This window comes from Cricetulus griseus, chromosome 6 (genome assembly GCF_003668045.3).
Source record: "Cricetulus griseus strain 17A/GY chromosome 6, alternate assembly CriGri-PICRH-1.0, whole genome shotgun sequence".
Lineage (NCBI taxonomy): Eukaryota > Metazoa > Chordata > Mammalia > Rodentia > Cricetidae > Cricetulus > Cricetulus griseus.
Window position 1 is genome coordinate 65,715,073 of NC_048599.1, and position 13,051 is coordinate 65,728,123.

The 13,051-nt window shown below is 42.7% G+C and overlaps 1 protein-coding gene across 1 annotated transcript in view; it reads left to right on the forward strand.

The window, feature by feature from the left end:
- Ryr3 (ryanodine receptor 3) overlaps positions 1–13,051 on the forward strand; it is a 465,461-nt gene that overhangs the window by 433,440 nt on the left and 18,970 nt on the right. The window contains 5 exon segments of the mRNA XM_035447052.1: positions 544–672; positions 3,514–3,618; positions 5,331–5,412; positions 6,038–7,368; positions 12,282–12,340. Of these exon segments, the coding sequence (XP_035302943.1) occupies positions 544–672; positions 3,514–3,618; positions 5,331–5,412; positions 6,038–7,368; positions 12,282–12,340 (1,706 nt within the window).

Sequence of the window (13,051 nt, forward strand, 5' to 3'; positions counted from 1 at the left end):
TCACTTTCACAGCATTGTTAAATTGAAAACTTATGTGTTAGACCTGCATATGTCAGAGAATGTTTACACAGTCTGACCCTCAAAGGAGTTGTAATCTATGTCCCCACACTTAAGGGAAGTTTTGATTCCTAAAACATGTGTTCAAAGACAAAGTGAAAGGACCCTTAATCATGTAAGTATCTGTTGTAAAAGCTAGGTTTAGGTTAGTGTTGTCAGTGAAGACCCAGCTAAGAGGCCAAGAAAGAATGATCAAATAACCTATGAATAATCACTATTATCTTCAGTGGGCATGGCTCACTTTGAATATTGTATATCATAGTCTCCCAGATGCTAGAGGCTGTTTGGCTTCCTTATATGTTCTTCCCTGTGGAAAAGTATATGTGTTTGAAAGATGCTAGGGGCCAGCTATCTCTGTCCATCTTCACAGCTCCTGTCATAGCAGAGGTGTAGAGATATGGGATTCCTCTGAATTCTTCTTGTCCATTGAATGTATATTCCTTAAATTCAGTCCAAGAAATGTCAAACTCTACTGTTTGCTTTTAGGAATCAATCAGCGATTTTTATTGGTACTATTCAGGAAAGGACATCATTGATGAATCGGGACAGCACAATTTCTCTAAAGCTCTGGCAGTCACCAAGCAGATTTTTAATTCTCTTACAGAGTACATCCAGGTAGGTGCTAATGAGTGCAGAGATGACAGCAAACAGAACATTTTTAGCATCCTCATTTTCTATATTCTCTAAAGAGTATTTAGATGCACATAGTGACTGGCCTATGTACTCAGCCCCAAATACTGACATTATTTCTTATCTAGAAAAAGGAACCGTTGGTGCCTGTGTCTACGAGAACCTAAATTGTGTGATCCCTTATTGGGACCTGTTCATGGTGTTATCACACTTTATTTTCATTTACCTCATTATACTTTGCTTCCCTTTATAGTCAGACAACATTAAGTGAACAAAAATGCATTCACTTTAGAATTCTGATTATGTATCAATATCTGATGTTCTATAAGCATGAAGAGTGAAGTAGAGAAACTATTTATAGAATGGCATAAGCAATGGCACAAGCAATATCCTAGTAGGGATTTAAAAAAAAGAAACAGAATCCAACCTACCTATTGTGGTACATGACTACAATCCCAGGGTTTAGGAGGCTGAGGCAGGAGGATCTTGACTCTGGAGCTAGTCTGGGCAACACAATGAGACTCTGTCATGAAGTCAAATAAGCAACAATAAAAATCCAGAATCTCTGAGCTCTTACTATGGAAGAAGTAATGTCAAGTGGATTTCAGGGTGAATGCCTTAATTTTCTAGCATTCTTTCTTTTCATAAAACTTTCTATTCATTTCCTACAACAATCTACCTACTGTCAAGAGATGAATGATGTATGTAGGTAAACATGTCTATATAGCCATATGTAGCCATATGATATGTAGCCATATCAGCCTTCTGTGATACAAGATTTTGAAGCATAATTGAGACTTCATTTTTATGTTATAATAACCATAAAAATCATGAATAAAAATATTTCCTCATTTATCTGTGTTCTCTTCTTAGTTCCTAGGAAGAATATAATATATTGTCTCTACCATGAAAGAGCTTATAATATAGTTGAAAATGCATATAAATAATGAAAGATATTTCATATGAGATGATCACACATGGTTTGAAACAATCATAAGTATTAGGCCTCAGATCATAATTATTATGCACTAAACATGTAGAAATGAAATTGAGGTTAGCCTCAACAACACACTGAGATTCAAAGTCAGACAACAAAGAAATTTTTAAAAACCCACAAGTATGAGTTTAATGGAAGACAAAACTCTTATGAACCTCAGGGCTTAGTGTTGTCACAGAGACATACAGACTGTAGATAAAGAAAGAATGATATATATTGGTCTTTTGGAGAAGTCATGGAGATTGGATTGTAAGAGACTTCATGAAGGATAATGTCAAATAATTACTTCAGTTTGTTGTAACTGAAGAAGAAATAAGGAAAGACATGAGGAATGTCCCATCCCCTTCTTTGTGTTCCATCATTTCCTTCTTGCCCCATTCTCTAAGTCAAAAGTAAATCTCAGAGTGTGGCTCCTTTTTAAATCATGGAGTTGAAATATGTTCTATGAAAAACATTATCTGGAGGATAAGGCAGAATGATCACAAGTTCATGACCTGCCTCGGATTGAGAGTGGGTTCAAAGCCAGCTACATTAAGGAGATCCTCTCTCAAAATTCAGATAATTTTAAAAGGGCTGAGGCTATAGCTCAGTAGTGGAGTGACTGCCTTGTATGTGTGAGGCCCCAGGTTCAATCCCCAATACTAAAGGAAGAGAGGGAGGGAGGAAGGAAAGAAGGGAGGAAGGAAAGAAGGGAGAGTTGTCTCCATATCATGAGACATCTAGTTCACTCAAATTTTATTCATAAAAAAACATAAAACTTAGTATACTACCTGAAATTTGGGGGTTTTTATGTAGCAGAGTTAAACTATTAAAACTCAAAGCAAAAGAGAGAGGGGGGCTTCACTAAGGAAAGGACAGTACTATCCCACCCAAGGGTAGATATAGGAAGGAGAAAGTTGCCCACAAAGAGAGATTTCTCCTGGAGTACTTAATACAAAAGAGAAGCGTGTGTTCTGTAAACACATGTTTCTTTCAACAACCAGTTTTGTTCCAAAATGAACTCATCGGCCTCTGGGGACAAGAAATTGAACATAGATAAAACAGTGATTTGGGATAAAACCATATGATTTGGGAAAGCATACAAAATTTCTTCTTCTCAACTCTCCCTTGGGAGTCCTACCAAGACTCCCATTCTTGAGGTGTAGTATGTGTGCCCTTTTAAGATATTTCTTATTGAAGAGAAATTTGAAGACTGGTTAAAGTTTTAAAAAAAAGAGTGGACTGTGATGGAGAGTTAATAACAATAATAAGTAGGAAGGTTATTATCATGGAAATACAAACTGGTAACTAAATCATTCTACATTTGGCTTTGAGAAAAAAATATCTGAGATGGTGTTTATATCTGATGTTTGTGTTAGTATGAAAATCCTCGGAGTAGTTGATCACTAGGATTATTACTAAGATTTTTAACCTTGATTAGTCAGAGGTCATAACACTTATGTGTAGCTTTTCTTGAAAGCAACAAGCGGTAGATTACATCTGGTTTACATACTGTGGCCTCCAACACCCTTGATTTCCTTAGAAGGCCTTACAGGGAAAGAAATAGATGAAGAGAGTGTAGAGGAACACCCTTCAGATTTGCTTTAACTATAGTATTTAGCATTTTGTTAATTATATTTTTCATTCTGAAGCTAAAAGATAATCAGTGGGCTGTGAAAGCCCCATTCCCCCCCCCCCCAATAGACTATCCTATAATTGGGAAGAATGGAAAGTATCTTGGGAAAATATTGAACCAAAAAATACATGAGTTTGGAAAGTGCTGTCTTCTCACATAAACCTGAGTCAAATCCCCTCCTAGGACAGGCTCTGAGTAACTCTCCTCTCTCCAGGGCCCTTGCATCGGAAACCAGCAAAGCCTGGCTCACAGTAGGCTGTGGGATGCAGTGGTTGGATTCCTCCATGTATTTGCTAACATGCAGATGAAGCTCTCTCAGGTACTGTGGCCTGTTCCCCTACATATTTCATTACTGTGAAAGGGTGGATTAATTCTCTCCCTTTGGACTTCCTCTTGTGGATGTGGCTGCTTAATCAAAGGCTGGAAAAGCCAAGCAGATTAGGTCTCATTCTTAAAACTGAGGACCAAAATGGGAAGCAGGGATGAATGCCTGGGAGTGGGGAGATCCCAGAGGGGCTTTTGCATGAATGCAGCTTCTTCCTTCCTTGTGTCCCACCCACCTGTTATTTGTGACTGCCTCAACACTGCTTTCCATGGTACTAGTCCCCTTCCTTGTCATTTTAGAATACTATCCACCGATCTTTCTCACCTGCCAAATGTTGCATGTCTCTGTCACCCACAAATGCCCCCACCCTTACCCCCGCTTCCCCTCCTTTCTCATCTCTATCCCTCCTTCTCCCCATCTCTCTGGCAAGATGAATCAGAATCACTCAGAGCATTTATTACAAGCAAATAAATGTAGCATATGTAGCAGCTGATCGCCTCTCTCCATGGCAACACACGAGGGAGCACTTCAAGATGTGTTTCAGACTGATTAGAGAGACATTTGCAGCATTAATTTAAATAATGTATATCCAAAACTTTCAAGGCTATCATACCTGCCTCCTCTCTTTTGGAATGTGCTGTGTAACCCTTCATTTCTTTCCCCTTTTGACTCTGGCCTTATGGGAAGAGAGTTCTGGGGGGACTACTAATTTGGCAGTAACATATCCATTTCTGTGTCAACCATGAATGACAGTGTGGTCTAGAGGCTCTGGAGACCATATCAGTGACTTTTGGAAACGTACTCACCACTTCTGGCTTTTGGTTTCATCAACTATAAAATATTTTCAGTTAGAAGGGAATGACCTCTGAGGCCTCCTCTCAGGTCTAATACTCTGCCCTGCTATGTTTTTCTCTTTCTTTCAAATGTAGCTGTGACACACTTTAGGTAGGAAAGAGTCCCTCAGGAAGCTAAAAAGCTAGGCAAAGAGGTATGTCTTTTCACAAGAGAGACAAAGAATCTGTAAAAGAAGTATTATCTTCAGATTATTATAGCAAGCATCATTTTATAATTTTCATTTCACCCTTAGATGAGCTCTTCATATACCGTCCTATATATGCCAAAGGGTTTGCAGCACAGAGCTTGTTCCTCAGTACTCTGCCTATATTGCTTGAATGGAAACCAAACAGAACATCAAGACCATCCAGAGGAGTAGCTGTGCTTACATATTATAATATTACATAATATTACATATTATAAGAACTCAGTGACACCCTGATCACCACCAACTACAGCTGGGTTAAACAAACCAGAAAGAAAGGAGAATCTAGTTGCTAATCTAATGTTTCCTTATTTCAACAATATGTCCCATGAAGCTCATGGAGGTAGTCCTCTAGTGTAGAAAATGACAAGATAAACTTGAGAAGGTACCTGACTCTTTAGTGGATGGGGCTGTTAGGTGGTGTTGAGTAATAGTCAGTATGTATGCCACAGTTGTGCTAGGGAGAAAGTGAAGGAGCACTGAGGGATGAGTCTCCCTGCACTGCAGGCAATGGGTAAAGTCCCCTTCACTCACAGTGAGAAGGGAGCTCATTCCTGACTTTGATGCAGCCTTCACCTAACCTTCCCAGAGCAGGCCCTCCTTGCTCACTGCCCTGGACTTTGCTAAGGGATCAGATAGCTCAGGGTATCTCCTGTTTCTGTTCTAGGATTCCAGTCAGATCGAGCTGCTGAAGGAACTCTTGGATCTCCTTCAGGACATGGTGGTGATGCTTCTGTCCCTACTGGAAGGTTGGGCTGTTTGGTATAACTAGGCATTCACACGATTGTCATTGGTCTGAGCACTAACCTTACTAATCGCACAGATTAGCCTTCTGGCAGGTCACTGATGCCATAAGACATTAGTTTGAATGTCAAATTTTCAAAAAGAAAAATAAATGAGTGAGGGGCACGTGGTCTGATGGACAAAGCCTGAAACCAACTCATTTGATGCCAATAGGAAAGCCAGAATGAACTGGGGAAAACTTCCAAGCTTTGCCCCTCCCTATCCTCTCCTTTTCCCCATTGCTTTTCAACACATCTGGCTGCCAGTGTGTATGCCAGCCATCTAACTGGGCACCCTCCCAGGTCAAAGGGGATCAAAGGGACACCATGTATCCCTACATATTCTCAGAGATCTGATAGTGGAATGCCCTCCTAGGCCAAATGGCCATTTCCCTCTCGCCCTGGTTTCTTCTCCCTTGGCTCCTGTTGGGGTAGTTGTTATGGCTTGCTGCTCTCTATTGTCAAATCATCATGGTCAGAAATGAACTGACTAATTTGGCACATAAGTCTAGTAAAAAGAGCTACCTGTCCAGTTACACGATAGCTTGGGTTCATTTATGTATTTGTTTGTCTTTTTTAACCTGCCTCACAGGAAATGTGGTAAACGGGACTATTGGAAAGCAGATGGTTGACACACTGGTAGAATCTTCTACTAATGTAGAGATGATCTTGAAATTCTTTGACATGTTCTTGAAACTTAAAGACTTAACCAGCTCAGACACCTTCAAAGAATATGACCCAGATGGCAAAGGCATCATCTCCAGAAAAGAATTCCAGAAGGCCATGGAAGGTCTAAAGCAATATACACAGTCAGAGATTGACTTTCTTCTTTCATGTACAGAAGCTGATGAGAATGACATGTTTAATTATATTGATTTTGTGGAGCGGTTCCATGAGCCAGCCAAGGACATAGGCTTCAATGTGGCAGTGCTATTGACAAATCTCTCTGAACACATGCCAAATGATTCTCGCCTGAAGTGTCTATTGGACCCAGCAGAAAGTGTGCTAAACTACTTTGAACCATACCTGGGTAGAATCGAGATCATGGGTGGAGCCAAGAAAATTGAGCGTGTTTATTTTGAGATCAGTGAATCCAGTCGAACTCAGTGGGAGAAGCCTCAAGTGAAGGAATCCAAGCGACAGTTCATCTTTGATGTCGTCAATGAAGGCGGGGAGCAAGAGAAGATGGAGCTGTTCGTGAACTTCTGTGAGGATACAATCTTTGAGATGCAGTTAGCATCTCAGATCTCAGAATCTGACTCAACTGACAGACCGGAAGAGGAAGAGGAAGAGGGTGAAGATTCTTCCTATGCCATAGAAATGGAGGGGGAGGAGGAGGAAGATAAGTCTTTTGAGTCTGCCTCTGCCTTTGCCATGGCCTGTGCCTCAGTAAAGAGAAGTGTCACCACCTTTCTGAAGAGGGCAACCCTGAAGAACCTCAGGAAACAGTACAGGAATGTGAAAAAGATGAGTGCGAAGGAGCTGGTGAAGGTGTTCTTCTCTTTCTTCTGGATGCTGTTTGTGGGCCTCTTTCACCTGCTCTTCACCGTCTTGGGAGGAATCTTTCAGATCCTCTGGAACACAGTGTTTGGAGGGGGCCTCGTAGAAGGGGCAAAGAACATCAGAGTGACCAAGATCCTAGGCGACATGCCTGACCCCACCCAATTTGGCATCCATGATGATGCAATGGAGACTGACAGGGCAGAAGTGATTGAGCCAGGTGTCACCGCTGAGCTGGTCCACTTTGTAAAGGGTGAGCCGGGAGATACAGACATTATGTCAGACCTCTTTGGAATCCACTCAAAGAAAGAAAGTGGCTTAAAACAAGGGCCTGAAGTGGGATTGGGTGACCTCTCTGAAATCATCGGCAAGGATGAACCACCTACATTAGAGAGTACTGTGCGGAAGAAAAGGAAAGCACAGGTAAGCATAATCCTTGTCTGTCATCCTTGTGCCCATCTGACTGTGACATATCTTGCAATCAGTACATGGTTTGCACAGGTAATAACACTGCATTAACGCTGGTTCACATAGGATTATTCTGACAGTCCAGATTCACCAGGTATGCAGACATTTCGATTTAGATGAGTGTTTCAGTGTTTTGCCACCAAGAGGACTTCTAGTCTACACTGTAGAGCTTGAACATATGATGATCTGAACGTTCACCTGCTTCAGACTTTTATTAGGTTAGTGTTCATGGTACACAGGTTGATTCAGTGAAAACATAGAAAACCAAGTATAATGCATGGGATATTTCTAATGAGGCAGTATTTCTTTTATTTATTTATTTATTTATTTAAATCAGAAACAAGCTTGTTCCACATGTCAATCCCAGATCCCTCTCCCTCCTCTGCCCCCCACCGGACCCCCGTCCCATCCCCTCTCTGCTCCCCAGGGAGGGTGAATCCTTCCATGGGGAATCTTTAGAGTCTGTCATATCCTTTGGAGCAGAACCTAGCCCCCTACTCCCCGTGTGTCTAGGCTGAGAGCGTATCCCTCTATGTGGACTGGGCCCCCAAAGTCCATTCGTGCACTAAGGATAAATACTGATCCACTACCAGAGGCCCCATAGATTAGCCATAACTCTAAACCAACATCCACGTTCAGGGGGTCCGTCACAGTCCTGTGCTGGTTTCCCAGCTATCAGTCTGGGGTCCATGAGCTCTCCCTTGTTCAGGTCAGCTGTTTCTGTGGGTTTCACCAGCCTGGTCTTGACCCGTTTGCTCATCACTCCTCCTTCTCTGCAACTGGATTCCAGAGTTCAGCTCAGTGTTTATCTGTGGGTGTCTGCTTCTGCTTCCATCAGCTACTGGATGAAGGCTCTAGTAAGGCATATAAGGCAGTCATCAATGTCATTATTGGAGAAGGGCATTTAAGGTAGACTCTCGATTATTGCTTAGATTGTTAGTTGGGATCAAACTTGTAGACCTCTGGACATTTCTCTGGTGCCAGATTTCTCTTTTTTTCAGATTTTTTTATTTGAATTAGAAACAGGATTGTTTTAAATGACAATCCCAGTTCCCTTCTCCCTCCCGTCCTCCCCTACCACCCTCCCAAATAAAACCCTCCCTATCACATATCTTTTCTGTTCCCCCTGGATGGTGAGACCTTCCATAGGGTGTCATCAGAGTCTATCATATCCTTTGGGATAGGGCCTAGGCCCACCCCCATGTGTCTTGGCTCAAGGAGTATTCCTCTATGTGGAATAGACTCCCAAAGTCCACATCTATTCTAGGCATAAGTACTGAACTACTACAGCAGGTCCCATAGATTTCCGAGGTTTCCTCACTGAAACCCATGTTCCTGGGGTCTGGATCAGTCCCATGCTGGTATCCCAGCTATCAGTCTGGGGAGCAAGAGTTCCCCGATGTTCAGGTCAGCTGTTTCTGTGGATTTCACCAGCCTGGTCTGGACCCTTTTGTTCGTCACTCTTTCTTCTCTACAACTGGATTCCACTTCAGTTCAGTGATTAGTTGTGGGTGTCTGCTTCTACTTTACCAGCTGCTGGATGAAGGCTATAGGATGGCATATAAGTCAGTCAATCTCATTATCCCAGGAGGGCATTTAAGGTAGCCTCTCCTCTATTGCTTAGATTGTTAGCTGGTGTCATCTTTGTAGATCTCCAGACATTTCCCTAGTGCCTGATTCTCTGTAAACCTAAAATGTCTCCTCCCCTATTATGGTGTCTCTTTTCTTGCTCTCCTCTATTCTTCCCCTGACTCGATCTTCCTGCTCTCTCTTGTCTTCCTCCCCCCCTCCTCTTCTCCCCTTTTCTTTCTTCTAGCTCCCTCTGCCCTCCCCCATGCTCCTAATTAGCGCAGGAGATCTTGTCCTTTTCCCCTTCTCTGGGGAGACCATTTATGGCTCTCTTAGGGTCCTCCTTGTTTCCTAGCTTCTCTGGTGGTGTGGATTGTAGGCTGGTAATCCTTTGCTCTATGTCTAAAATCCACATATGAGTGAGTAATACCATGTTTGTCTTTTTGTGACTAGGTTACCTCATTCAGGAATTTACTACAATTTATTGACAGCCTATTATGTCAGTGAGTCTGATCATGCCTGGAACATTTTTATCATCAGGGCCTTGAGTCAATCAACTAGATCAAAAGTAACTTACAGGCCATTGGCCACAGGATGTTCTGGATGTTCCCTTCTCTTGCAACATCCAACTCAGCGTGTCACTTTAGCATTGAAGGAGGAAGCGAGGTTGCTGACAAAGACCATACCACATCCATTCATTAGTTCCATTGTCCCCTATTGACAGGTTAACAGGCACCTGCCACTGTTCTGAGGTCTGAGAACTGAGTGATAACAGAGCAAGCCTTTTTCCTTGTAATTTTATAGAAGACAGACACTGAGTAAGGTGTGCAAATAAGTGTGCTAGGAAGTATTAGGAAATGGAGGAGAAGCATGGAGAGCCCTGGAGGGAGGCAACGGCATAGGTGTCCTTAAATTTTGCATTGCCTCTCTGTCTCATGACACAGAACCCTTTGATAAAGACTAGAGACTAATTCAGGTGTTACATGCACCAGACTATGTTCTGATTAACAAAATAATAATTATGCCCCTCAACTAAAGAATGGATGAAAAAAATGTGGTACATTTACACAATGAAGTACTACTCAGTGGGGAAAAAACAATGGAATCTTGAAATTGGCAGGCAAATGGATGGAACTAGAAGAAACCACCCTGAGCGAGGTAACCCAGTCACAAAAAGACAAACAAGGTATGCACTCACTCATATGTGGATTTTAGATGTAGAGCAAAGAATTACCAGCCTACAATCCACACCACCAGAGAAGCTAGGAAACAAGGAGGACCCTAAGAGAGACATACATGGACCCCCAGGGAAGGGAAAAGGGACAAGATCCTGAGCTAATTGGGAGCATGGGTGGGAGGGGAGAGTTAGGGGAAAGAGAAGGGGAGAGGATGACAGGAAAGAGCAGGAAGATCAAGTCAGGGAAGAATAGAGGAGAGCAAGAAAAGAGATACCATAATAGAAGGAGCCATTATAGGTTTAAAGAGAAATCTGGCACTAGAGAAATGTCCAGAGATCTAAAAGGTTGACCCCAACTAACTATCTAAGCAATAGTTGAGAGGCTACCTTAAATGCCTTTCTCCAATAATGAGATTGATGTCTACCTTATATGCCATCCTAGAGCCTTCATCCAGTAGCTGATGGAAGCAGAAGCAGACACCCACAGATAAACACTAAGCTGAACTCTGGAATCCAGTTGCAGACAGGGAGGAGTGATGAGCAAGTGTGTCAAGACCAGGCTGGAGAAACACACAAACAGATGACCTGACCTGAACAAGGGAGAGCTCATGGACCCCAGACTGATAGCTGGGAAACCAGCATAGGACTGTTACTGACCCCCTGAACATGGATGTCAGTTTGGGGGTCTGGTTAATCTATGGGGCCTCTGGTAGTGGATCAGTATTTATCCCTAGTACCCGAATGGACTTTGGGAGCCCACTCCACATAGAAGGATACTCTCTCAGCTTATATACACTGGGGAAGGTCTAGGCCTGCTCCAAATGATATGACAGACTTTGAAGATCCCCCATGAAAGGCCTCACCTTCCCTGGGGAGCAGAAAGGGGATGGGAGGGGGCCAGTGGGGGACAGGGGAGGAGGGGAGGGAGAGGGAACTGGGATTTACATGTAAAAGAAGCTTGTTTCTAATTTAAATAAAAAAGGGAAAAAACCCAAAATAATAGTTTTGCTTTCATGGAACTTAGTATCTAGTGGGAAAAGATAAGAAGATAATTACCACTGGTGATGTTTGTTCAAGTTAATAAACAAACTAGTGGGCTAGAAGTGACCATCTAGGTCAATTCTTGATAGCATTTGCTATAAACCGGGCAGCTAAAAAAGTTCCTGAAGAGATATGATCTGAGCCAAATCCTGAATCTTTATAGACATACAGAAAGTAGGGTTTCATGATCCAGACAGAGGGTCAGACTACTGAAAAGGATCCAGACTACAGAAGAATCCAGGCTCCTTTCCGTGGGAGGAAAGTTTGAAGCATTTGAATGGAAAACAGTAAGTCAAGTAGTACTACGTGAGAACAACGATGGAGAGAAAGTGACCCTACAGGATAGGCTGGCCTCGCTGAGGAGTTTGCTTTTACTCTGAGTACAGTGGCTATCAGCTCGAGGGATCAGAAAAGTGGGGCAGGCAGGAAGCTTGTCAGATAGAGGGGGTTCCAGATTAGACGTCCTATGATCCGTGTCTTATGTCCCTCCTGCTTCCATAGGGTTCTCTCCAGGTTTGAGTGTAAGTTTCCTGCTCGAGTTGAGTAAGTAACAGGGTGGGTGGGGGAGTGAATTTTCAGATTTGGGATCTGTCTCAGCATCTCTACATAGCAGCAGGTTTGATGTACGGCAAGATACTTTATACCCTGTAATCCTGAGAGAAGCTGAAATGGGACACATATGCACACACACACACACACACACACACACACACACACACACACACACAAGTGCATACACACACACAAACACAAACCCACAAACTCACACTCACAGACACACACACACACACAATGCTCTCTCTCACAGACATACACACACAAACTCATACTCATACACACACACACACACAAACTCACTCTCACAGACATGCTGTCTCTCTCTCTCTCTCTCTCTCTCTCTCTCTCTCTCTCTCTCTCACACACACACACACACACACACACACACACACACACACAGATACACATACACACACATACAAACTCACACAGGCACTAGGACTTGTAACCATAAAGAAAAAGGTTTGTCCTGGACTTGCCTCTCTAAGGAAGCCTTGACTGGTTGCTGTTATTTTTTATCTAGGCAGCGGAGATGAAAGCAGTGCATGAAGCAGACGGAAAGGCTCAATCCGAGAAGGCTGAGTAAGTTCCTGGGGGCGTGGGCTACTCTGCTTGCTGTGCTGGATAACATTTGATGGCAGCTGCCGTTCCATAACTGTGGTAAATAGACAACCTCACTTCTGTCACTGCAAGCAAAGGTAGTCTGCAAGCCCTGGGCATACTTTTTTTTAAACCTCAGCTCTATAATGCACTTATTAACATTATAATTCCAATAGTATGTCAGGGTTTCATTGACTGAACAAATTATCAAACATCCACATTTAGCAACTTCATATAACATTGATGGTGAATGATCTGTGATGTTTATTGAATAACTACTATATGGCAGGCCTATACTTAGCTCTTGTAGACATCACATTTAATTCCTGCCCAAGTTGATAGGAGTAGGTACTGTTATGTTTTTATTTAAAAAGAGGAAAAGAGAAAGCTGCAAGATGAGACATATTGACTAGTTTATTATATGGGCCCAGCAGAGTATGGAGACTAAGAGAGAAGAGGAACAGGGGTAATGGCTGACCACCATGGCCGGTCGCCATAGAGGCAGAGAGAGTGCATAGGTGAGAGAGAGCCAAGAAGAAACAGAGAAGGAGAGTAGAGAGGAAGCAGAGAGAGAGAAGCAGGAAAGTTGGGACTTTTAAAGGGAAGACTGTGCATGCGCACTGAGGTTCCACGAATGTCCAGAGTCATCATGGGTGACAGGTGACGACGTAGCACGTTTTCTTGAGCATGCCC